The 25,840-nt window shown below is 36.9% G+C and overlaps 2 protein-coding genes across 4 annotated transcripts in view; one reads left to right on the plus strand and one right to left on the minus strand.

The window, feature by feature from the left end:
- Positions 1 to 14,800, plus strand: part of LOC129235432 (rootletin) — a 71,380-nt gene extending 56,580 nt beyond the window's left edge. Inside the window, exons 5-14 of the mRNA XM_054869266.1 lie at positions 1,137 to 1,288; positions 1,354 to 2,035; positions 3,082 to 3,592; positions 3,677 to 3,860; positions 3,965 to 4,140; positions 6,715 to 7,145; positions 7,222 to 8,070; positions 9,061 to 10,188; positions 13,788 to 13,963; positions 14,037 to 14,800. Of these exons, the coding sequence (XP_054725241.1) occupies positions 1,137 to 1,288; positions 1,354 to 2,035; positions 3,082 to 3,592; positions 3,677 to 3,860; positions 3,965 to 4,140; positions 6,715 to 7,145; positions 7,222 to 8,070; positions 9,061 to 10,188; positions 13,788 to 13,963; positions 14,037 to 14,097 (4,350 nt within the window). The 3' untranslated portion in view covers positions 14,098 to 14,800. The remainder of the gene's footprint in view (positions 1 to 1,136; positions 1,289 to 1,353; positions 2,036 to 3,081; positions 3,593 to 3,676; positions 3,861 to 3,964; positions 4,141 to 6,714; positions 7,146 to 7,221; positions 8,071 to 9,060; positions 10,189 to 13,787; positions 13,964 to 14,036) is intronic.
- On the minus strand, positions 14,722 to 25,288 carry LOC129235434 (glutamyl-tRNA(Gln) amidotransferase subunit B, mitochondrial). Of its 3 annotated transcripts, none has more exons than XM_054869268.1 (9): positions 25,167 to 25,288; positions 24,966 to 25,110; positions 24,791 to 24,904; positions 24,565 to 24,731; positions 22,549 to 22,697; positions 22,062 to 22,489; positions 21,620 to 21,756; positions 19,324 to 19,447; positions 14,722 to 15,095 (listed from the first exon to the last, which is right to left on the minus strand). In XM_054869268.1, the coding sequence occupies exons 1-9, from the start codon at positions 25,244 to 25,246 to the stop codon at positions 14,877 to 14,879; spliced, it is 1,563 nt and encodes a 520-aa protein (XP_054725243.1). In that variant the 5' UTR covers positions 25,247 to 25,288; the 3' UTR covers positions 14,722 to 14,876. The 3 variants fall into 3 exon arrangements, 2 of the variants coding, with proteins under 2 accessions (XP_054725243.1, XP_054725244.1); XR_008581587.1 differs by having other exon boundaries at positions 14,979 to 15,095; positions 19,324 to 19,466; XM_054869269.1 differs by lacking the exons at positions 14,722 to 15,095; positions 19,324 to 19,447 and adding an exon at positions 19,496 to 19,698.
- Between the last annotated feature and the right edge of the window lie 552 nt (positions 25,289 to 25,840).

Consider the following 25,840-nt stretch of genomic DNA (forward strand, 5'->3'; position numbering starts at 1 on the left):
ATAATGGATATGAGGCAAATGAAATGGCTGATCATATAGCTAAAAGAGGTCCTGAGCCTTTCTGTGGACCTCGAAAAGGCCACATTAACGGGTTTCTCAGAAAGTAGGATCAGAAGATATTCGTTGAACACTGGCGCAATTCTATCGGTCAGTGACAAGTAAACCATTTCTAACGCCGGACAGAAGAATTTCTGATAAGCTACTTTCGCTCAGCAGAGTATACTTATGACTTTTAACTGGTTACTTTACAGGTCACTGTAACCTGAAATATCACTTAAACAAAATTGGTTTCTCTGAAACCATCGTCTGCCTATTTTGTGAAATAGACACTGAAAATTCCGAACACATTATTTCATTCCATTGGGAGTATTGAAGTGCATTCACACAAATTATAGAACAATTAACACCAGAATGTACTAAAATTTTTAAAAGGTCTTAAAATATAGGGTACCTCAGCAGGCTTTGCACAATAGATCTCTTTTGGTCACAATGCGCAGTAGCCTAATAATAATAATAACCATTTTATACTTCCTTTCGAGCGCTTATGGATAAAAAACCTGCTCGAATTCATTAAATGGAAATCGATGCTCTTCGCAAAAAGAGGAAGATTCCGAGCCATATAGAAAGTTAAAAATTTACTTGAAAAACTAGGCCATTTTTTATTCAAAACATTTCAATTCAACATAGAAAATGAAGCTTTCTGAAAAGTTGGCAGGTCAATTGCATGACCTTGTACATACATGTTGCAATATATCGCGTGTTTTTTTAGCTGTATGCGAATTATCGATATCAATAATTATGGTTTGGCAGCTGAAAATGGCAAACTGTGTTGACATTTCTGTTCAATTAGGTTTGGCAAGTCATCATGAATCGTTTAACGCCAGTAGAACGCTTCGAAATTGTGGGAATTTAAAAAAAAAAAATAAATTTGTTCGCGAAGTTCGTAGAGCACTGGCGGCATCATCGGTCCTTATATCTTTCGAAATGAAGAAGGAGCTGCCGTTATGGTGAATGGCGAGCGCTATCGAGCCATGATGACTCAATTTTTGTTTCCAAAAATGAATCAGCTAAACATCGATGACATTTGCATATACAGATACTGATTAATATTTTTCGAACTTACCATATATTTTCAGTTTGAAAATCTTAGCGCAGATTTTGAAAAGTTACAGCTAAAACATGGAAAGCTCCAGAAGAAAATTGACTTACTTGAAGATGATAAAAAAGCTGTGGAACTGGAAATTCAACGAATGCTTAAGGATAAAAATATAATTGAAATGAATCTAAGGTGAGCTCTTCACGTTTTTGTTTTTTAATATTTTATAGCAATTTGTGGTGAAAATATTCATTCAGATCTGAAGAAGACCGAGGTAGCCGCCTACGTGAGGAAACAATATCATTGCGCGAAGAATTGAATAGCGTAAGCCTCAGTCGCGATCTGCTTGAGCAGCAACGCATCGAATCCGAGAATATCATTAATTTAATCGAAAAACAAAAATCTGATTTGGAGTATGACTTAGATAAGTTGCTCTTAGAGAAGTGTGATCTACAAGAGAAGTTGGACAAAGTGTCGAATAGTAACACCTCCACATCGGACGAATTGAAGACAATGCAAAGTGGTTTCGTTCAAGCACAGGAGGAACGCAATAAACTGAAAACAGAAGTAGGTGAACTTCAAAAGGAGATAGCAACAGTGCGCAAGGAGTTAAGTGGTGTTGAAAAGGCACGCTTGGAGTTGGAAACGGATAGTTTGTCATATAGCGAAAAACTCAAATGTACACAATTGGAGAAAGAAAAGATTCTACAAGACCTGGCTTGTGTTACGCGAGATCGCAGTGATATACATAACCAACTTACAGCCTTATGCCGCAAAAAGGAGTCGCTCAACGAAGAACTTATGCGTACACGTCAAAAGTTGGAGCAAACTGCCGAAACAAATAATCGATTGAATAGGAATTTGGAAGAAATGGTTAAGGATGTGGAGGAGAAACAGGTTGTAATAGATTTGCACGAGAAGGAAACTCATCGTCTGCAGGTTAGTTGCTTATTTAAGTGTACAAATTCTGTGTAGTCTGCAAAAGCCAGATCATATAAGTAAGAAGTATTGTCTATACTTATGATCAGAAAGTACCAGGAACGTTTAAATAAAACAAAACAGAGTTAAATTTCAGGCAAATGTATTTTATCTCCTTCAAAATATGACCCGTCTGAAGCAACACACATGTGCCAACGTTTAACCCAGTCCTCCATGCACCCCTGGTAGGCCGACGAAGGGATGGCCTTCAGCTCCTTCGTCGCATTCTCTTTGATCTCCCCTATCGACTGAAAACAAAAAGAAGTCGCACGGGGCCATATCAGATGAATACGGTGCTTTCACCATGGTATTTCCTTGGTGTTTGGTCAAATAATCCAGCACAATTTGGGCTCGGTGCGATGGCGCGTTATCATCATGCAAAATCCAAGAATTGATTGCTCACATTTCCGGCCGTTTGCGACGTACACCATCTCCCAAACGCTTCAAAACAGATAAATAATATTCTTTATTGACTGCCTGGCCCGGTGGCTACGAAGCCTCAGCCAAGCGCAGGTCACAGAGCGATCTGCGAATAATCCGTTGATCGAATCTGCCGTAGGTTGTTTTGTGGGCCATCTAAGTAGTAGATAACTAATAATCACTTACCGAAATGACTTTTCTAAAAGTATTTCCGGAAAAGTGATGCCCCCAATCAGCGCTTAACTATCACACTCCGAGAATGGTTTCTTAACAATGAGGTGTGGGTTTTCCGACCCCTATATGGAAAAATTTAGTTTTCCGCAACATAATCCAAATTTGTATGTCATACACAAGGTGTTCTTCAACCCAAATTTAGAAAAGGTAAAGGAATGGTTATTTGCCTTCAACTACCGAGCAATTGAAAATTTTAAAAGTACTGTTGATATTCACCAATAGTTAAAATTTCGAGAATTTTCAGCCAAAAAACAACCTATGAATAAAAGAGGAGACTGGTATTTGTACCACCCTGTAGATATAGTATATTACTTCAATCGACTAAACGTTAATTATTTATTGCATACAAAAAGGAACTGCTCACGGCACTGCGTACCGAAAAAGAATCTCTTGAAGCTGTACTTTTCGATACAAATACTCAACTAGAAGCGACTGAAGAGAAACGCCAACAGCTCGAACGTGATCTTCAAGAAGCACTGGTGCGTGAAGAGTCTCTCAAAAACACTGTTGCACGTCTAAACAAAGAGCTGGAACAGTGTCACCGCCGCGCTCAGGAGACCAAAACCCAGCTAATGAACGCTGCACGCGCAGCTGAGAATGATTTCAATCAAAAAATTTCCAACCTCAAAGCAGCAAACGAAGAAGCGGCTAAGAAGCATTCGGATGAGTTATATAAACTCAAAACAGGTCTAGAAAAACGAATGGCACAGGCACTTCAAGCACTGCAAACGGCTAAGGATGATGAAATTGAGAAGTTACAAGAACGCTTAGAAGCATTACAAGCGCATTTGGAAAGTGTAGTGCAGCAGCATGAGGAGGCAATGATACGAGCAGAAAATGAAAAGCAGCAAGCGCTGATGATGGGTAAGCATACCTGCGGCAAAAATACCGTTATTTGCCATATATTAAAATCTTTCGTTCGTAATTTTAACGTACCTAAAAAACTAGCTCACCGAGATAAGCAAGCCGTAATGGAAAAGTTAGAGGCCACTATGCGGGAGCTAAAAACAGAGCAGGAAGGACTCGAGCGCATGAAACGTGAGCATAACGCATACGACGAAAAACAACGAAATGCGATCGCGCAATTGAAGGATGAAATATCTGCCATGCGGACAAGGGAGGAAGAAAACAAGTATGGGGGTTTGTGGAAGTGGACTTTAATGATAATTCTATTTAGAATCTGCATTTAACTTACGAATTTACCAATACAATAATCAAGCTTAATTTTCACGACAGAATAAAACTCGAAGAATGCATACGAAAGCAGGAAATACAGTTAGCGGGTCTGAGAGAAGAGAGAGATAATCTTAATAGACTTTCTGAAGAGTTAAAAATGGATATACGCCTTAAAGAAGACAAAGTCGAAGGGCTCAATACGGAATTACAGAGCGCGCTGAGGAAAGCAAAGGAAGGTAAGGTATTCGTGCTGGTGTGCTTTGTTGCGTCCCTTAACTAATGGATTATACTTTTTTTTTTGAATATTCTTTACTCGTAAACATGCTTGTCGGATTCTTATACCCCTTTTTTTAATACCTGCGCCCTTGTGCCCAAGGGTTATTTATTTACATAATGGTTGTATGCAACAGCACAAAGGAATCGAGATTAATATGGACTTATACTTATATACAATACTAAATTACTCAGAATGATGGGAGGAGGCGATTTAGACATGTCTGTACTTCCGAACGTTCATCTGTTTGTCTGAGCAAAAATTAACACATTTAAAAGAAACTTAACAATGACTTAGGCTCTGATCTCACATAGACCACAAGGGTCTTGAGACCACGTAGTGTTACCACTATTGTTGAAGCCGTGTTAAATATACGAGTAGTACATGATACATGTCTTGGCGAATTTTAATAAGCAGTTTAAACTTTCGTCCGCAATATCCTTCCGAGATACTGATCCCAGGCAGTTGCAACGAGTTCTGCTTAGAGCAGGGCAGTGGCAAGCATACCCCTTCTTCTTCGCATAAGTTACACGCGTCGTTGTGGACAAATCCCATTTTAGTTACATGATATGGAGTGAGACAATACCGCGTCAGTACTCCAACCAATATTTTACATTCCTTCCTTGAGAACTAAAGAATAAAGCGGGATGTTTTCGTGTTGCAAGTTCGTATCATTATTTTGGCAATCCTGTGGGAGTTCGAGGCTTCCCATACAGGCTGTGGTTCCAGAGTTAGTTCCTCGTCTAGTTACGTCTTCAAAACTGAAAATGAGGGATATGTTCGACGTACTCATCCTAAGTAAGCAGCCAAGCAGCCTTAGCAAGCTCGCCAACTCTCTCATTCCCTCAGTTCACTTGTGCCCTGGGACCCAGTAAGTTGTGACGTATTTATACCCGCAGAGCTCGTCCATTTTGGATCTACGGTGTTGCACGCATTCCCAGCCATAATAACAGCCAGCCCAGCTTGGATCTTTTTTTCACATATGTCAAAAAACCATTTACATATCAAAATCAAAATCTTTACTTTCTGGCTTTATTACGTATTTGTTATTGTTATTAACTCCGCTGGGCTCTCCATGTTCACTTTCCGAAGAACGATCGATGGCTGTTTCAAAACTATCTCTGATGCCTCTCTTAACCATTGCCTTAATACTATGTAAAGGGTGTTTTTTTTGAGGTTAGGTTTTCAAGTTGGCACTACTTTTTTCGTAGATGGTCTTTTTGACAGCTGTCACTTGATTTATGCTCAGTTTAGTTTGCCATTTCATAATGAATAGACTTACACCTGAACAACGTTTGCAAATTTATTACGAAAATAATGGTTCGGTTCGCGCGACGCATCGAAGAAAATTTTGTTCAGCGATGAAGCTCACTTTTGGTTGAATGGGTATGTCAATAAGCAAAATTGTCGCATTTGGAGTGAACATAATCCACAAGCCATTGCTGAGACGCCGTTACATCCTCAAAAAGTCACTGTTTGGTGTGCTCTATGGGCAGAGGAAATCATTGGTCCATATTTCTTTAAAAATGAAGCCGGCCATAATGTTACAGTCCATGGAGAGCGCTATAGAGCCATGATTAATGACTTTTTCGTGCCTGAATTGGACGATGTTGATGTGGACGACCTTTGGTTCCAACAAGACGGCGCTACATGCCATACAGCCAACGCAACAATCGATTTATTGAAGGAAACTTTTGGTGAGCGCATTATCTCGCGCCGTGGACCTGTGGCGTGGCCTTCAAGATCGTGCGATATAACACCGCTGGACTATTTCTTGTGGGGCTATGTGAAGTCGCTTGTCTACGCAGATAAGCCCGAGACGATTGACGTCTTGGAAGAGAATATTCGGCGCGTTATTGCTGACATACGGCCCCAATTGCTGCAAAAAGTGGTCGAAAATTGGGCCTCTCGGCTGGAATTTATTCGAGCCAGCCGCGGCGGCCACTTTCCCGAAATCATTTTTAAAACATAATGGCAAACCCTTATCTTTATAATAAAGCTAAATTCTTGGCCATAACATTAAATTATATACGTTTTATTTCATCTTGAAAACCTAACCTCTAAAAAAAGCACCAAACGCGCGACCGAAATGACAAAACATCTTTATATTCTTCTTTACAGTTTCACAATATTTTTTACATCGCTCGACATTTGATAATTTTCCCCTTTTATTTTTATTAATAGTTTTCTTTCTTTCGCTATATTATAATACTGTGATAGACTTTTCGCAATTTTCTGACACGTGTTATCCAAACTAAAAAAAACTAAAACTAAAAACTAAAAAAATAATGTGAAATTTACACATCTGACAATTATGAGTATGTTCAACAATACATCCTGTATTCTTACACTCCATTTCTACACCGCGCGTTGTAACATCCAAATTCTACATATTCAAAAACTCCGCCTTCTAATTTGCAAACTCTACACATTTTGAAAATTCCGCGTTCTAAATTTAACAGGTTTTAGTGCTTGATAGCTTTACATATTTTACTTGAAATTGTATCAATAGAAAATATTTCAACATTATTTTCAGGTGAGGCTTATATAGACAGCTTGCGCAACGAACTTACGGATAGCCGTCGTCAATTGGCTGACAGTAATATTGAGAAAGACAAATACTCCAGTAGCAACAAAGAGTTGCGTGATCATGTGAAGCATGTGGAGAGCGCAAAGCGGGAACAGGCGCGCACAATAGAGGAAGCTTTGCAGAAAATAAACACTTTACAAGAATCTAAAAGTTCTCTGGAAAACGAACGTACACGACTAACGACGATTTTGAAGGAGACAGAAAACAATATGAGCAAAACTGTACAGGAATTAAATGCCACCAAGAATACGTTACAGAAAACTCAAATGGACTTCGCACAAAAAGATGAAGGAGGAAAGGAATTGCAAAACAAGTTAGCTGCTGAAATAGAATTAAAGGACCGTAGTCAACAGGAATTAAGTCAGATTAAAAAGCAGGTGAATAATTTTGTTGGACATTGTGTGACATACCTCGGTATCATTGAAAATCATTGGCATCTACTTTTTCTTACAGCTAGCAGATTTAGAAGAAAATCTATGCGAAACGCGAGCAGAACTCGGACGCGCACGTTGTCAATCCAATCAGGAAGAGCATCGCTTTCACAATCGCGAACAAGAACTGCTGGCGCGCATTGAAGAGGCACGCGGTAGAGAGAAACGTTTGGAGGATCAAAAGCATAACCTCGAGGTATGTCTTGCTGATGCCACACAACAAATCCAGGAATTAAAAGCTCGTTTGGGCGGTGCCGAAGGCCGAATACGCGCGCTAGACGAACAACTGGCGTGCGTAGAGCTTCACAAACGCGATACGGAGCATAAATTGAGTTCAGTTGCGCATACATTGAGACGCATTGCCGGTATCCAACCTGATGGCAGTGTTAACCTTTCGTATCGTTTGATAAGTCCAACAAGACGTTATAGTCCCATTCGAAATGCAATGACGACTTCCAGCTGTCATGATTATGATGCCAGAAGTACGTCACAATGTCCAGATGCTCCTTGTGATCTAGATCCTGATCTAGTGCGTAAAGGTGTACGTAATCTAATGCATCAAGTTGCACAAATTGAACGTGAAAAGGATGATATGAAGGTTCAATTGTCGACGGCCAAAAAACAATTACAGGATGCAGCAGAACAGCAGTTACGTTGCGACGGAAAGGTTGGTAAGCTGCAGCAAATGCTACGTCACCTTCAGGAGGAGAAGAGTAATCTGGACACGGAGCGTAGTATGAAAGTTTCAGCATTAAATGCACTGGAAGACAAGTTTAAACAGAAGTGCGATGAATGTCAGCAAATGCGTGAAAAGATAACCCAACTTGAAATGCAGTTAGCAGCATGCAATGAGGACAACTCCCAAATCGAGGTAAGATCAAAAACTAGCTTTTTAACATTCTATAAAGAATTTTGATTATCTTCTTAACTTCTTAGATATCCACACACATTTTATAAACAAAAATATGAAAGCTGAATGAATTTCTTTATATCAACTTTAATTGCTAAGATTATGGTTTTTAACTCCCGACTCGGAACTTAACAGAAATTCAAATTTCTGAAGAAGTTCCTTTGTACGAAAAACCCATTAAAATTTATAAAAATACGTTCCGTCTAAAAAGATCAAGATTGCTTGATGTATTTTGGGGATTTCGCTATGAGCAACTTTGTTCGGCAAAGGGTTTGTCTGAAATTTTGTGGTTCGGTAGGCCCCAGGCTCGATATGAGACATGGGCACAAGGCACCAACGAATAGAAAAGGTTTTTCTAATTGCGATCGCTTCACGGCAGGCTATGGTAAACCTCCGAGTGTATTTCTGCCATGAAAAAGTTCCTCATAAAAAATAATCTGCCATCGGAGTCGGCGTAAAACTGTAGATTCCTCCATTTGGGGAACAACAACAAGTATATAGATACATATAACAATAAAATATCAGGGTCGACAATTTCGAAACCACAATCAGAATTAAAAAAGTCAGTATTGTGGTTTGTAATTTCTCTCCTTCCGTCAATGCACCCCAGTGCAATTGCACTGGCTAATCGGCAGATAGCAACCGTTATTGCTCTATGGTTGTTGTTGTAACATCAGAAAACATTTCCCACACATTTTTGGGGATTGCTGTTGACGTGACAATCTTTGACGGATTTAAATCCGGGTCGTTCAGTCAACCGACTGCAAAAAATAGTTACTCCACATACAGGCCATCTTCAACTTGTCCCATCGCCATTACATCGTGCATAACACGCTGCACTGATCCGATCGAGATACCCCGACCTGGAACTTCTTATGTATTCCGTGTGGGATCTTCCCGTGATAATTGTTAACTAAAAAGTTATAAATAAGTTAAACATTTTATTTTTAGGACCGGTTAGAGAAATGTCGTTCTCATGGATCGAAATTGGAGAGTGAAAAACGTCATCTGCAGGAAGAGCTAGCGAAGGCAGAAGGACGCGCTGCAAAATTGGATCTGCAACGTGTTGCTATGGAGGGAGATATAAATCGTTTACAGATGGCTTTGCAAGAGAAGGACTGCCATGTACGACAGGCACAAGAACGGCTCGATAATCAAAATAGAGCCATGGTTCAGTTGGAAGAACGTTGTTCATCACTAAAAACTACGGTGGACCAAATGAAGGACCGCTTACAGAAAGCTGCCGTTACAGAAATGGAACTACGTGGAGAATTGAAAGCACTCAATAAGGAACTCTCTGAGCAGGGGCATTGTTCGCAATCGAATGAGGAAAAGCTAAAACTGCTACAAAAACAATCACAGGCAGCAGAAAATGAAAAGCGCATACTCGCTGAGCGTCTGGATAATGCACAAAGCAGCTTAAATGAGTTGCGCCGCAGTCAACAAGCACAATTAGACCGCATTCAACGATTCCAAGAGCAAGTTACAGATTTAGAAGTGCAGCGCTCTGCTTTAGAATCACAATTACGAATAGCCAAGTGGAATCAGGAGTCCGGTGATGGCGGTGGAATAGGTAAAAGTGCAGATAAGCGTGAAGAGGAAGAGCTCAGCCGTCAATTGAAGTCATCGCAGCGAGAAAAATCAGAGCTACGCAACAAATTACAAGCATTGCAGGACAAAGTGAAACAATTGGAATCAGAACGTAAAAGTAAGTTTGCCGGAAGCGGTGGCACCACAGCTTACGATCGAGCCGAGAAAAGTTCTACATATTATGATCCCGGTGACTATGACTCCAATCGTATGGAAAATGCACCTGGAAATTATAGTTGTGGCCTTGATCACGCCGTCATAGAGCAAGAGGCTCGTGACTTACGCTTAAAGGTACGCCGTTTAGAGACACTCTTAGCGGAAAAGGAGTCCGAATTGGCAAGGCTAAAGGCACGTTTGCACGATAGCGCCAAGTGCGCTGATGGTGGGGTGGATACGGAGCGTTACCGTACTGCACAGTTGCATGCTGAGAAGTTATTGGACGCCCGCGAACAATCACATCGACAACAAGTTATGCGTTTAGAAAATCAAGTAAGTTGTGGAAACTCCATTTAAATATTAGTAGTTTTTAGTTAACGATGGCAAACGATCTAGGATTTCTTCATTTTTTTTCCACAAATTCTGGTGATCTAAACTAATGTCGAATCTCTTCATGTAGTTGCGAAAAACACAACTTTTATAATTCAAATTCAAATTATAAATGCGACTAGGCTAACGCCAAGTTATCCTTCGTTGTCCCTCAGAAACGCTAAAGGGACCCAAGCCATGGGCAGCTCATTCTTAATGAGATTATAGAAAAAAAGGTATCTGTTCTTTGTAAAAATCATAGCAGGTGGCGCAAAATTAATCGTCCATTGTTTTTGAATAGCTTTTTTTAATATAAAAAAAAACGATTTTTAGTGACGGAAATCTTTATTTTTACGCGCTTCATTGCTTGTCTGTTTGTATACTGCAGCTGTCTAGTTCACAAGTGTCAAAAATGATTGACTGGTTTCAATTGGCAAAAACTATAAATCTTCCAATACAGTGATTAATTTTGTGCCATCTTGTATAACCACTGACTCTAGTTGGAGCTTGAGCGTCTGCTACAACTTAATAATCTTTTAGTTTAAGGGGTTAGGGGTAGTCAGAGGCCCGAAAAAATGATGATTTTAACGAATTTTTTTTTGCTACTTAATTAATTTATTTAACAAAAATAAAAACATAGCATAAAAACATCATGTTTTAACTTGACTTCACCAAAATTTCAAAAAAAAAAATTAATAATTGCAAAAGTTATCGCTGTTTGTGTGAAGCCCGTTTCTCCGGAAGTCCCTTGCGGTGAACATCACAAGTCCTTGCAGATTCATCTAAAACCAATCGGACAAGAAAAATTAGTTTTATTAATAGATAATCTTGTGCCTGATCGAAGCTTTTTTTTTTCAAAATGAACAAAATGGCGGCCTCAGAAAATTTTTTCCAGATTTTAGAGCAAAAAACCAACAGTTAATTGTTAAAAAAAAATCGAAATTTTTGAAAAAAAAAAATCCTTCGATCAGGCACAAGTTTTTTATGTTTTTCAAAAGCTGTATAAATTTTATTGAAATCTACGTAGCGGTTTTTAAGTTACAGTGTTCACCAGTTTGAAAAACATAGTTTTGAGAAAAACGCATTTAAAGTTTTGCTATCGGCTCCGGAGCGGCCGAGCGCCCTTTGTTAATTGTTGAATAACTTGAAAAGTATTTGTCGGATTCACTTCAAATTTTTACACAATATTTTTAAAACATTATACTTTAAGAAAATGCAAAAAAAAAAAATCAATTTTTTGAAAATTCTGACTACCCCTAACCCCTTAATAATCTTTTGGTTTAAGGATCAACTCAATGCCCGCCCAGATGATGAAGAGTGAACGCAGCTGTGTACCCACGGTATCTTAGATTGATAGAGCTCACAGACCTGAAAAGGCGTTAGGCTGGTGAAACCATGAACTTTGTACTGACAAAAATTGATATTCTTTTAATAGACATAGCAGTATTTCTTCTAACCACGAATAAATGAAAAAGGCGCTCCATTGTGTGGTTTATAAATTAATAATTGGCGCGTGTGCCCGATCTCCTTCTCCTATTTGTGGTGTGCGCTTTGGTGTTGTTCCACAAATGGAGCGACCTACAGTGTAGGTTTCCTTCTTCTTTATTGTTGCATTTGACTGTAAATGCACGGTACAAAAAATAAAAACACACAAAAAAACCAAATAGGTCTGGTCTTAACTTCCATCACCTGTTTCTTGAAAAAATTATTTTTGGTAAGAAAGAAGATGGCTCAAAATGTGTTTGGGTTCTCATGCATTTGGGTACTTTGCTCTCTGTGGTGAGAGCATTTCACACTTACCCTGATTTGCGAGAAATTTGTCCATAAATGAAAATAGTAAAAAATGAAACAAAAATAGTAAATAATGTAGGTAATACAACAATGTTGCTTGATTGAAGTGATGATTCGCCAGGAATCCCATTAGAGCTTCTGCACCATTTTGCTGCCACATCCTTGCTATCAACAAAATATGTAATTCAGATTCATTCAGGTTGTTCACGTTTATACCGACCAGCTCTTCGAGGTTTTCCAAAAGGGGTTTGCCAAGGGTTAACATACTCGTCTTCCATAGGGCAGAGCATTCAGAGAGGAAGTGGAAGGTAGTTTCCTTTTTCTTCGATTTATTACAACTATGATAATACATACAGTGGTCACACAATTTATTCGTACACTCACAGTTTATAAACTGATACACCTGATACTTAGCAGGATGTATACAAACGAACAAAATTTTGATATATTCGTAAAGAAGAACATATTTATTCAATATTTAAGGAACAAAAACTTTCAATTTCATTTCTGGAATTAGAGAACTTAAGGCAATAACGAAATAAGGTACAACTTTATGCAAAAATATTATTCGTGAAGCCATATAAGGAATATTTTATTTAAAAAATAATGAAAAAACGACTATTTAGTACTTTGTTGGACCACATTTAACTTTAATAACTGCTCCCAAACGTTGTTGCATACTTTCCACCAATACTTTGGTTTCATTAGCTGCAATTTTCTCCCACTCAACACGTAAAGCTTTCTTTAATGACGCCTTTGTTGTTATTTTGTGCTTTCTGATTCTCCGTTCTAAGAGCTCCCAGACATGCTCAATTGGGTTCAGATCCGGTGATTTAAGTAGAGTTTTAAGCTGCTTATAGTGGTAAATAAGTCATTGTTAGGGCTTATTTTTTAATGCAAAGACTCTTGAATATTTCGGCATAGTATCGTGGGGGGTATTTTTGGATTTTGCTCGACTGATGCTACGTTGTTGCGTTCCTCACATGGAATTTCGCCTTCCGGCTTGGTAGTGATTACCAATTTAACAATATTAACATAATTAGTAATAACACTTTGCAGCGTATAATGGGATTTGCCAATTTTTTGCCAATTTCACGCAGAGGCTTGTTTTCCAAGAACAATTTAATAATTTTCTTTGGTAAATGGCATTCATAATGGTAAATCCGCACCTAGTCCCATTACGCGCAACTGAAGTTGAATCGACTATTAAAACTAAGAAAACCCAATATTATTTCGTTTTCATCAATATTAGTAAAAGCACAAACAATTTTTACTGTTACTTTTGTAGCAACAATATCATGAGCTGAAAGTGTACGAATAAATGTTTTGCAGCATTTTGCTACATCTGCCTGCTTTCCTTGGACCCCTCAGTAACGGGAGTTTTGTTTGTGGCAATTCATCAGGAATGTAAGATTCTTACTATGATCCAAAATAAATATATTGTTACAGCACATTTTTTGCGGAAAGCTAAAGTTTTTTACGTACTACGCAGGGTGTACGAATAAATTGTGTGACCACTGTTTATACATATGTATGTATTGTAAGGCATATCGATTTTGGCTGCCTGCTCTCCTATGGAGCAGAAACCAGTTATCACTGCTCTGAGTCTGCAGGCGATTATTTGTGGTTGTAGGTGGTTTTAACGTAGTTTCAATTGTTTATCTTTCTTTTTTGTACTTTTATTCTGTATTTCCGTATTAGATTACATTTTTTTCGCTCTTCTCATAGCTGTCGAGCTGTTATGTATAAATAAGTATTTTTTTACCTTTCAGATATCTTTGTTGCGCGAACAATTGGCACAAGAAGCCAAACGTCGTCAGCAATATATTTTGCGTAGTTCAAAAGCCAATCGCGAAATGCAACACTTACGAAATACTTTAGGTGATTCGCTGCGGCATGTTTCACAACATCCATTAGACCCAAATTTGTTGGAAAGCGAATCCCGACGGTGAGCATGGAATGCAATAGAAAATAGTTTAAGTAAAATAAATGCATACGTACATTTCTTTATAATCAAGCAGCTTGGATAATGCAGTTTCAATGAGTCTACCACCGTCAACTTGTCGAGATTACGATCAATAAAGCCGTGCGTCAAATCTTTATTATGTATACGTGTCAGAGGAAAGGACCTTGAGAAAGGATTCCCCAATTCAAAACTGCCACTAATAGCTTCCTTTTAGAAACGAAATGCATTTATTAGTATATTTACATGCCTATGAACTCATAATACCTATACTTGTACACAACATACACATACACAATATTCACCGACCACTCCTATAAAAGTGCATACATTTGTATACATGCATACCTACATACATAAGCCATAATCACCACCAAAAACATATGTATTGATTTAATTTTTTTTTCTACAAAACTATTTATCATGAATATATATTACTCTAGGGCTTTTCATTGTCTGCAAGATAGACAATAGAATATAGTGTGTTTACTGCCTACATTTCCTCAACATTTATTTGGAAAATTATATTTTATTTTACAAAACTAAAACCAAATCTTTACCCAAATATTTCTCTTTTCGCGTCATTAAATATAATTTAAATTTACGTATTAACTGTTGCATTTCTCCTCCCTCTAGGAGAACATTGCGGTACAGTTTTGAAAATGATCATTTTACCTACTCTCACACTCATTACGTCAGCTATAACATAACATTATTTAGTTTATAGTAAAAATCGCAAACACTTTTCGAATATTTCATATTCAAATATTTATTAAAACAATAACAACCGAATTAAATAAAATGCAATATTCGTAGAATGAATATTTAAGAAAATAAATACACAATTTATGTACACCTTTGGGCAAATAAAAACTTCAATTGGTATTCGTTCGTTTTATTACGATTTTAACATATTCTCTAGGCAAGCGACAACAACTTTCATATTCGCCCTTTGTTTAGACAATTTGGACACTTCACCAACAATGGCAAATATAGCTTTCTTTTTGCCACTTTTGTATTGCTTTACAGCTTGTTCGTGACGCTCAATTGCTTGCCGACAAAGTTCTTCGATTGTCTCATCGTCAGTTATTTGTTCTAGGTTTCGGTCTTTGATAACCTAAAAAACGATTTATGAATAAGTTAAAGATGATTACTTTTATTTTTATTTACAATGCATAGGCAGAAAAATATAGCAATAATAACACATATAAAAATTAATAACCGTACATAAACCAAATTGAGTGCATTCATAAACTAAAAAGCAGAATAAAATAATCTTACATTTTAAAGTAGCAAATTCTGATAAATGATATAATTGCGCATTAGGGTACCACTCTCCATAAAAAAAATGGTATTATCTTTCTATCGGAATTATTATTTCTAATTATTTATTATAATTGGCACTTACAACCTTAATTAGTTGCTTAGGCGAGTTTGGAAGAATTACTTTGTGTCGTTTGAAATTAATCTTGCACTATCGCGTGAATACTTCGAATGGGTGTTAAAAGAGTGTTAAATGTTTTGCTGGCTTATAGTCTAGTCTAGAGTGAAATATAACAAAACATAGTATATCCTGGTAACACACAAGAGTCTAAGCGTATTGGAATACACTTCACTGCTGGAAGTTATATGTTTGATGTTGCAGTAAACCGCAGTAAACACCATAAATAATGAAAGCGTAGAGATGAAATGAATAATGGCACATGCCAAAAAAGCAGCATCGGGCCTGGGTAGACAATTAAAAAGCACGTTGCTCCTTCGACTAGCAAAAACTACACTCTGCAAGTAAATCTAAAAAGTAAATATAAACGTGGAAAATGTCGGGCAAAGCTGAGAAGAATTGCATGCCGAGCATTGTAGATAACTACTCAAGGTAAGATCTATGGTATTGTTGCTGTTGTTGTTGTAGCAGTAATAGAAGCCCGTCAGTGTAGGGTATATCACCGGTCGTCTTCTTCTGGCTCATCTAAAGGTAGGCCCAGGAAACATGCTGTTTCGACAGGTTGGGTCCAGAGGGAGAGGTATGTTAGATGAGTATATTTTAAAGGGCATGTGGAAAGGTGGTTAGTGTCGTGCGGGGCGCCTTCACATGCCGGACATATGTTTGGTATGTCGGGGTCGATTCTGGATAAGTAGGAGTTTACCCTGCTACAATATCCAGAACGTAATTGTGCCAGTGTTACGCGGGTCTCTCGGGGAAGCTGGAGCTCTTCATCTGCTGTAGGTGGTGGTAGGACTCCGATTACGGCATTCGGTGGACGGGAGCTTAAGAAGGTGGTAACGGTCTTTCGGTGAATGTCGTTTAATATCTGTCTAAACACTATCTGGCCCAGTAGATGTCTGTTAGTTTCAATCGCCACCACAACCCATACCTCCATGCCCTTGTCTACGTGATTGATGAATTCCGAAGGATCATAATGTAGTATATGTTATTATAGTTACAGTTGTAGTTGGAGCGATGTTAAGTATAGCGTTTTTCAATAGGTGCGCTTCAACTTTTTTCCGACAGGGAGGGCGAACGACGTAATATTTTTTATCTTTCGCTTGTCATTTGTAAACTTCATTAGTATACATTTTATCATGGCATGCTACACACTTGAGCAACGATTGCAAATCGTGCAAATTTTTTATGAAAGTAGTCGTTCTGTTGCTGCTACTTTAAGACTACTTTTTTCCAAAAAATCATCTTCAGTGATGAAGCTCACTTTTGGCTCAATGGCTTTGTCAACAAGCAAAATATGCGTTACTGGGCAGAAAGCAATCCACACGTGATTCATGAGGCACCGTTGCATCCCGAAAAAATCACTGTTTGGTGCGGTTTACATGCCGGCGGCGTAATTGGCCCATATTTTTTCGTTGACGAGAACGATCGCCACGTTACTGTGAATGGAAATCGATACCGCGACATGATAAACGATTATTTTTGGCCGCAATTGAATGGTATGGACTTAGACGACATGTGGTTTCAACAGGACGGGGCCACAAGCCACACAGCACACGCTACAATTGATTTGTTGAAGAGTAAGTTCGATGAGCGCATTATTTCCAGAAATGGACCGGTCGAATGGCCGCCGCGCTCGTGTGATTTGACGCCTCTAGACTATTTTCTTTGGGGTTATGTGAAGTCATTGGTGTACAGTAACAAGCCGGCGACGATTTGTGAGCTCAGAGCCAATATTGAACGCGAAATTGCTGGAATTTCGGCCGATTTATGCAAAAGAGTGGTCGAAAATTGGGTTCAACGATTGGACTTCGTAAAACGTGCACGCGGTGGTCATGCAAAAGAAATCGAATTTCATACTTAAATGTATATGTTCAAACTCGATAATAAAAAAAAAATTAGTTAAAAAAGTCAAACCGTTTGTGTTTTATTCAAAAAAAAAGTTGAAGCGCTCTTACTGAAAAACGCTTTACATTTGGTTAGAATCATACTAAAGTCCATGCGATAATTTCATAAAATGCAAAAAAAAAAACAAAAGCCACATGCAAAGCGATCCGAATGGTCTATCCAGGATATCGGATACATATTAATGTTGACCAAAACTACCAAAAATATTTAAATATATCTATACTTCTATACTAATATATAAAGAGGAAAACTTTGTTTGTTTGTTTGTTACGAATAGGCTCAAAAACTACTGGACCGATTTTAAAAATTCTTTCACCATTCGAAAGCTACATCATCCACGAGTAACATGGATTATATTTTATTTTGGAAATAGGGCTCGAGATATAGGTCAAAACGTGGACCCGGGTAACCTTCGGATGTGTATGTACAATATGGGTATCAAATGGAAGCTGTTGGTGAATGCTTTAGTCCAGAGTATTTTTCATGCCGCTCTGTGACTGGGGTCTCGAGATATAGGTCAAAACGTGGACCCGAGTAACCTTTGGTTGTGTATGTACAATATGGGTATCAAATGGAAGCTGTTGGTGAATGCTTTAGTCCAGAGTATTTTTCATGCCGCTCTGTGACTGGGGTCTCGAGATATAGGTCAAAACGTGGACCCGGGTAACCTTTGGTTGTATATGTACAATATGGGTATCAAATGAAAGCTGTTGATAAGTGCTTTAATACGGGGTAATTTTCATACCTATTGATGACTAGGGTCTCGAAATATATGCCAAAACGTGGACTCGCCGTGTCTTTGAACCGAATTAAACCAAACTTACACACATTGTTAAGTAGGTATTGAAGATGATTTCCGTATAGTTTGAATACCTATTGGTAGATAGGGTCCCGAGATAAAGGTCAATACGTGGACCCGGGTAACCTTCGGACGTGTATGTACAATATGGGTATCAAATGAAAGCTGTTGGTGACTACTTTAGTACAAAGTATTTTTCATGCCGCTACGTGACTGGGGTCTCGGGATATAGGTCAAAACGTGGACCCGGGTAACCTTTGGTTGTGTATGTACAATATGGGTATCAAATGAAAGCTGTTGATAAGTGCTTTAATACGGGGTAATTTTCATACCTATTGATGACTAGGGTCTCGAAATATATGCCAAAACGTGGACCCGCCGTGTCTTTGCACCGAATTAAACCAAACTTACGCACATTGTTAAGTAAGTATTGAAAATGGGTTTCGTAAAATGTGGTTGTAATTCGGAGCACTGGCAACGGGTACATCGTTCTTTTGAACCAGCCATAATGTCGCTTACTTTTTTAACGCTTGGGGCGGAACTGAACTGTCAAATTGACAGTGTGAGTTACAATGTGTCAATATTTCTTTCTGATTTGGATGCCATAAGGAAAAAGTAAGTGCAACATGTAAAAATTGTTTGTGAATTTTTTTGGAGTGGATTTTGGAACAGTGAATAATTTCTTACGAAATTTGAGAATTTAATGTGAAATCCGAATGAAATTATGTGTTCGTGGAAAAAAATTTTTTTTCGTTTTTTTTTTTTGAAAAATATAAATGGATAATGGTTAAAAAAGCTCCAATGCTTAATAAAACATATAAATTGAAACGAAAAATTCATGGATGATCATATGCGTTGATTTGAAATTTAAAAACAATCTTCTTTTTTCCTGATTTTCAATTTATATTTTATATTTACTCAAAAACAAATAGAAAAACAAAAAATATTGTTAATGCCAAAGCGCTTGAATAAAGAATAAAGAAATAAATAATATGAAAAGCATATATTTTCTGTTCTAAACCATATCTATTCTATTTTAGTGTGCCCAGCGAAGGGGGCCGGGTTTGCTAGTGTAGGGATATAATTATATTATAGGTATGTATAGGCATAACAATAAGAGTAATATAACAAACTATTTACACTTAAAAAAAAATACGTATACTTATATACACATGTCCAAATTTAAGCGTGTCTTACCAGTTGCACATTTTGGGTAGGATCTTCATGTAATATTTCAATGAGCTGCCGCCCGGCTTGTAGATTTATGGTTCCCGCATTTAACGCAGTAAGGATATCCTCAAGAAGGGTGTAAGTAAGTTGGCTGGAAAAGCGATACATTACTAAAAAGCAACCTTAAGCTAGTAGCATATTTACACATAATTGTATTTAGTTAGGCCAAAAATTATCGTCGGATAAATGAAGCTATCACCGTAAAAATATCTTAAGTGTGTGCCTTTTAGAAGTTTGTTTCACATCAAACAACCGAATATTTCCCAAAAATGTTTTTCCTATGACGACGTACTGACCCCGTATTGGTAATAAAATCTCGACGTAAAACTGCAATTATTGGTGCTGTAACCATAACCAATTAGTCATGTCGTAACCATAAACAGCTGATATTGAAGTTGAATTAAATTCAAAATCAAAATTCGTAGATACATACGGCTACGGTTATGGTTATGGCGTTATGGTACGGCATCTATGTATCTTCTGCTCAAATATGAACGAGACATTATCAATAAAACGGTCCGCGGATGACATATGGCAAAAATAAATTTTTTGTTTTTTGGTAGGACTGTTATAAGCTTACATGGCAAATTTCAGCGTGATATGTCACATAGTTTGTTTTCTGTGCTACTGTAAACAAGTCAAGCTCGAGTGTGTTCTTCGAATTTAACGATGGAAATTCAATTTGAACAAAGAATTTGTTTGAAATTTTGTTATTCCAACAAATCGTTCAAAGAGGGCCGTACATCGGTTGAAAACTTGCCTCATGAACGTCGTCCAGCAACATCAGTAAGCGACGAAAACATCGGAAAAGTAAAGGAAATTGTGCTTGGAAATCGCATAAATCGCAAAATCGGTTAACGCTGAATATTATTTAGACGTTTTAAAGCGTTTGCGCGAGAACACTCGTCTTAAAAGGAAGGAATTGTGTGACAACAAGTCATGGTTCTTGCATCACGATAATGCACCAGCTCACACATCACGTCTTGTTCACGATTATTTGAACAAAAATAATGTTAATATCGTTCCGCAAGCACCGTATTCGCCTGATATGGCTCCATATGACTTTTTCCTGTTTCCCAAGCTCAAGTTGCCGCTCCGTGGAAAACATTTTGAGACAATTGAAGCCATAAAAGAGAATTCGAAGAACACACTCGAGCTTGACTTGTTTACAGTAGCACAGAAAACAAACTATGTGACATATCACGCTGAAATTTGCCATGTAAGCTTATAACAGTCCTACCAAAAAACAAAAAAATTATTTTTGCCCTATGTCATCCGCGGACCGTTTTATTGATGACGTCTCGTTCATATTTGAGCCGAAGGTATAATCGTTTACAGTGATGCCCATATGTTAGATCAGAACAGCCGATTGCTATGGTTGCGTTATGGCTACGGCACGACACCGCTCATTGCAACGTAACATCGAACCCTTGTCATTTCTAAATTGAAATTATGTAATGTAAATAAAATTAGGCTATTTACTTGAAGTCTCAAGACAAAAACCTGAGTTGCATTTTACCCGTCAAATAACTTCCCTTCCACTCACCGAGGAGAATATTTTTTAGTTTGACTTTAATGACAAACTTTAAAGAATTTATTTTTTGTTTAATTTAAAATTTAAGAGAAAAATTGCTAAGAAGTCACATTTTGCTTGTTAAATAATCACTACCACTGAAAGCCTGACTGACACTAAGGCCTGATGTACATTAATAATAAATTCTATCGATGTCGTTCCCACGATCATTGCCAGAACGATCCAGTTTTATATTCGACCAAAGACTGTCGCCCCAACAGCTTTCCCCGTACATGTTTGGGAAATGTCTATGTTGCAACCACAACAACAACAAAATGTCAGACGAAAAAGGAATTCCTGAATACACTAGGCTTCGTAATTTTCTCGAGTTTTTTGTTAGATAACCTCGATAGCATACTTCACAGTTTCACCGATCACTATGAAGCTTAGTAGCTGCTGCAATAACAACACTGTGCAACTTTATTTGTGTTCTATTTCTTTTGTGAAAGAAGTCTAGAGTGATACTCGTACGCAGATTTATTACTGAACTGTACGATAAAGTTTAAATTGATTTGAGCAAGTTGTTCGTCTATATTATTAACTCAATTCCAATTCCTATTATTAATTATAGGTCCTTTTTTTTAATATATCTTAACTTATCCATTTTATCATTAATTTAGTGAAATTTTCGCAAATATTTGGGTAAATAAACGACTGGAAAATAAATAAAAAATATATTTTCTTACTTACCAGCTTTCGATATCTATATTAGCTTTATTGCAAAAAGTTAGAAGATCATTTATCAAAAAGTTTGTCACAAGTTTGGCCGGTATGTTTGGAAGATGTTCCATTACATTTAAGAAGTATTGCAGCAGCCTGGTTTCATTCTAAAAACATAAATCCTTATAAATTATCAAAATAAGATTTTCGTCGCGTTAAAACATAAAAAAAAAGAATTTCATTTTATTTTTAATTTATTACTTTTTTTCTTTATTGATAGCTTGCGTATTAAAGATCCTAATAAATAATATCTGCCGTTCGGAGTCGGCTTAAAATTGTGGGTCCCTTTATTTGTGAAACAACATCAAGGCGCACGCCACAAATAAGAGGATGAGCTCGGCCAAATACCCAAAAAGGGTGTAAACGCCAATTAATAATAATACATAAATAATATATATTTCTAATAGCTTACCACCAGAATAACAGCCGTATCTTGATTTAACTGATACTTTTTCACTAAATTTGACCGTATGTCTTCTGGCAATTCAGGCAGTTCTTTGCTAATTGACGCAACAGATATGAGATCTTCATTAAGTGAGTCTGCTGTTGTTGTTAAATTTAAACGTAATGGCGGTAAATTTGGTTCTGGCATAAAGCGATAGTCTTGTAAAACTTCTTTATCACGCATCGCCACAGTGCATCGCTCTGCTGCATCCCATGCACGCGTTTCATTCGTGATAACACCCCCCTTAGACACAATATCAAGCTGTCGTTGTATTTCGTATGTTATTGCCTGGGAAATACTGCGTACGGATCCAATATTTTTAATTTCAGTGCGCACTCCAAAAGGTTCTCCACTCCTGTGAATGGAGACATTAGCATCAACGCGTAGAGCACCCTCTACGTTGTAACAGTAAATAAATATGTATAGATCTAGTTTTCTAAAATCAATAACGAACCTTCCATTTTACAGGAACATGACTGTAAACACTTCAAAATCAATATCAATTCCTTGACTAAGGATGCTGCCTCTTCGCCAGTTTCTAAGTCTGGGGCAAACACTAATTCTATAAGAGGCGCACCGGCACGGTTGAGATCTACAAGACTTCTAAACATTACACCTAATTAGTATACATGCATACATATGATTGTACGTTTAGACAGCAATTATATTTATAAAAAAGGAGCAATATGTATATTATTGTTAAGGAAGTTTAAAAAAATTTATTTAGCGCTGGTAAAATTTTTTCTCTACCTTGTTTCGAGGACTGAAATATTCTACTAGCAATTCAGAATAAAAAAGAACGTGGAAGCAAAACTCTAGAATGGATTTCGAGCCTCCGTATTTTTCATTTTTGTTATTAATCCCCAATAATTGTTTTTATGTTACATTTTTTGTTTTTTGGAAAAAAACCTACGTACGAGACATTTATTTTAGATGTTTATTTTACTCAAAACTCTCAGCTACAGAGCATAGCATCAGTTACAATCTGCAGTTTATTCAATATACGTGTGGTGTATTTCTTTTTTTATGATGGCATAAAAAAGTTAAATATTTTTAATAATTTAGACTTAGCTGAAACAAAATGGAAAGTAGTTTGCTTTCAAAATAGTAATTTAAAACGCTATTTAAAATGAAGAAATGTTCAAATCAACAATGTCTGATGCATTACCTTCATGTTCAGCCATTCTTAAAGGTATATTAAGACTTTATATGCTATTGTAGGCAACTAAATAACTTCTTTTGAATGTCATACATACTCTTTTCTACCGAATAAATAAATATAAAGTTAGGGGTTTTTGGGCCCTGAGTTCAGATTTCGAGGGCCAGTTCAAAATTTGGAGAAAGCAATTTTTTTCTATTTGACTAGGAACACCTTTGTTATTTTTTATTAAATACATTTGTTTTTAATAATTTGAAATAAAATAATTGCAATAAAAATCACTTAAAGCATCAATAAAAAATCATTTAAAAGTATTCACGTTGATATAAGTTTGTATTATAACACTTTCTAGCAGTGGGTTTTAAGGAATTGAGGAAAGTAAACTTCAAAAATGAATTTCTCGTGCCCACATTCCACATACACATTCCAAAAACAAAAACTATTGGGGATAATAAGGTGACTCTAAACACATTTTAAAACTACACCCCCACGGACTTTTTTTTTTAAATTGCCAGTAAAATACTTCAGTCGCCAAAACAAGATCATATATTATATATATATGTAGTGAGTACCCTAACTACAAGTATAAGAACATCGAGGTTCTATATATATACAGTAGGTTCTGTTTTTATGCGGTAGATACGTTCCGGAAGAATCAGCATAAAAAAAAACCGCATAAAAAAAGCTACTAGTTCTATAGTAAAATTATAGATACGTTTCAAAGTGCTAAAACCGCATAAATCTGAAATAATGTAATAAAATCGCATAAAAAAGGGCACTAGTCCCATATTATAACTATAGATACGTTCCATAGACCGCATGAATCTGAAATAATTAAATAAAATCGTATAAACAAAATATTGTATTTTTGAAAATTATATCTTTATTTAAGAAACGTCAGAATCGAAAAATAAATTTAAGTCAGAAATAAAATCAGAGAATACCCACATGTTGCGCGTTCGTTTAGGATTTGGCGTAAAATCACTTTCGTCACTTTAGGAAATGTACACGTCTGATCTAGATAGTTATGCAGGCGGTTCCATACTTGTAGGGTTAGCATTTCTGATGTAATCTGTGATGAGTTTTTGCTTAGCTGGTTTAGAATCTTGTTTATATGTACAATTCCCGATAGGTCGACATGCATTTTGTAATTAAAAAAAAACCGCACTATTTCAAAACCGCATAAAAAAAAGCCGCATAAAAACAGAACCTACTGTATACCTTTTTGTAATATATTTTGCACGGCCAAATTAACCTGCGCTAATGTATATACAATTATTACCGCGAACATTTTGGTCCGAAGAAACATACCTTTTAAGTTCTTCATCGTGCAACGATTTTCCACTGTCTTGTTCCAATTGTAATTGCAATAAGCGTGCTTTTTTATGGTATGTCTTTTTTCCCGGTATAATGACTGGAAACGTCAGCTCGCCATCATTTGCCAAGGCTGCGCGTTGTTGCGTTATTTGGTATCCAACCTATCAGAATACTGTTATGTTAATGTTGGTTTAGTAAGTGTTAAAGATAAAGTACAAACCGGCAAGTCTGCATAAAAATAATGTTTGCGATCAAACATTGATATTTCATTGATGCGACAGTTAAGAGCAGTCGCTGTTTTTACTCCCAGCTCAACGCATTTCCGATTCAGTACCTATATAAAATGTAAATGTGTTATATATACTTGTATAATCGTAAAAATAAATTGCTCTTACCGGCAACGTGCCCGGTAAAGAAGCATCAAAATACGAGACAGCTGAATTAAGTGGTGTCCCAAATGAATTGTTACTGCCTGAGAAGAGTTTTGAATCGGTAAGCAGTTGTGCGTGCACTTCTAAGCCGACGACACTATTCCAATTGCTGTAGATATATAAGATTTTTAATTTAATAGTCCTAAATAAATAAAAAAAACTTACTGCATGAAAGCTTTGGAGGTTTGTTTCTGACTTGAAAACCCCCAGGAAAGATTTTTTTTTAACAAAATTCTTTTATACATTTTGTAAAAATGATGGTTAAACGAAAACACATAGCTGGTATTCCAGCTGTTAGCAAATCAGCTGATTAGAGCTGCCAGGCTATTTGTTTCTCTGAAACATTTGAAAAAGAAAGTGAGCAAAGGAGAGAGCATAAAAAACGAGATTGATACATCAAAACAGACAGTTTCACAAAGAATTAAACGGGTGACGTTGTTTATCAGTGCTCCAGGCCTGCAACACATAAAATGACCGAATGATATACAAACACTACAGAACCATAAGAAAATCTTAAAAGAAATCATCCTGTTCCAACAATTATAAGAGGGAGCTTATTGAGAAATGCAATATATAGAGATGTCTAAAGATGCCCAAGGTTTTAAAATTGTAATAACATTCAACATTTTTATTTGCCAGCTGGAATGTGCTTGCATTCCTACAATTCAAAGTTTTTTATTTACACTTAACCTGAAATGAAATATGTACCTGTGTATAAGAACTTGTGATGATGTTACAATTCACTTTTTTAACAATTAAAGCTAATATTAAAATAATTGTAATACATATTTCAAAATTCCATATCACATTTTCTTATGCAACAAATGCTACCAATTATT

This window comes from Anastrepha obliqua, chromosome 1 (assembly GCF_027943255.1).
Source record: "Anastrepha obliqua isolate idAnaObli1 chromosome 1, idAnaObli1_1.0, whole genome shotgun sequence".
Taxonomy (NCBI): domain Eukaryota; kingdom Metazoa; phylum Arthropoda; class Insecta; order Diptera; family Tephritidae; genus Anastrepha; species Anastrepha obliqua.

Coding starts and splice junctions, on each gene's coding strand:
- LOC129235434 (XM_054869268.1), bottom strand. CDS start 25,246: ATGTATAAAAGAATTTTGTTAAAAAAAAATCTTTCCTGGGGGTTTTCA. Junction 25,111..25,166: donor ACCTCCAAAGCTTTCATGCA/GTAAGTTTTTTT, acceptor ATATATCTACAG/CAATTGGAATAGTGTCGTCG. Junction 21,757..22,061: donor ATACGGCTGTTATTCTGGTG/GTAAGCTATTAG, acceptor TTATGTTTTTAG/AATGAAACCAGGCTGCTGCA.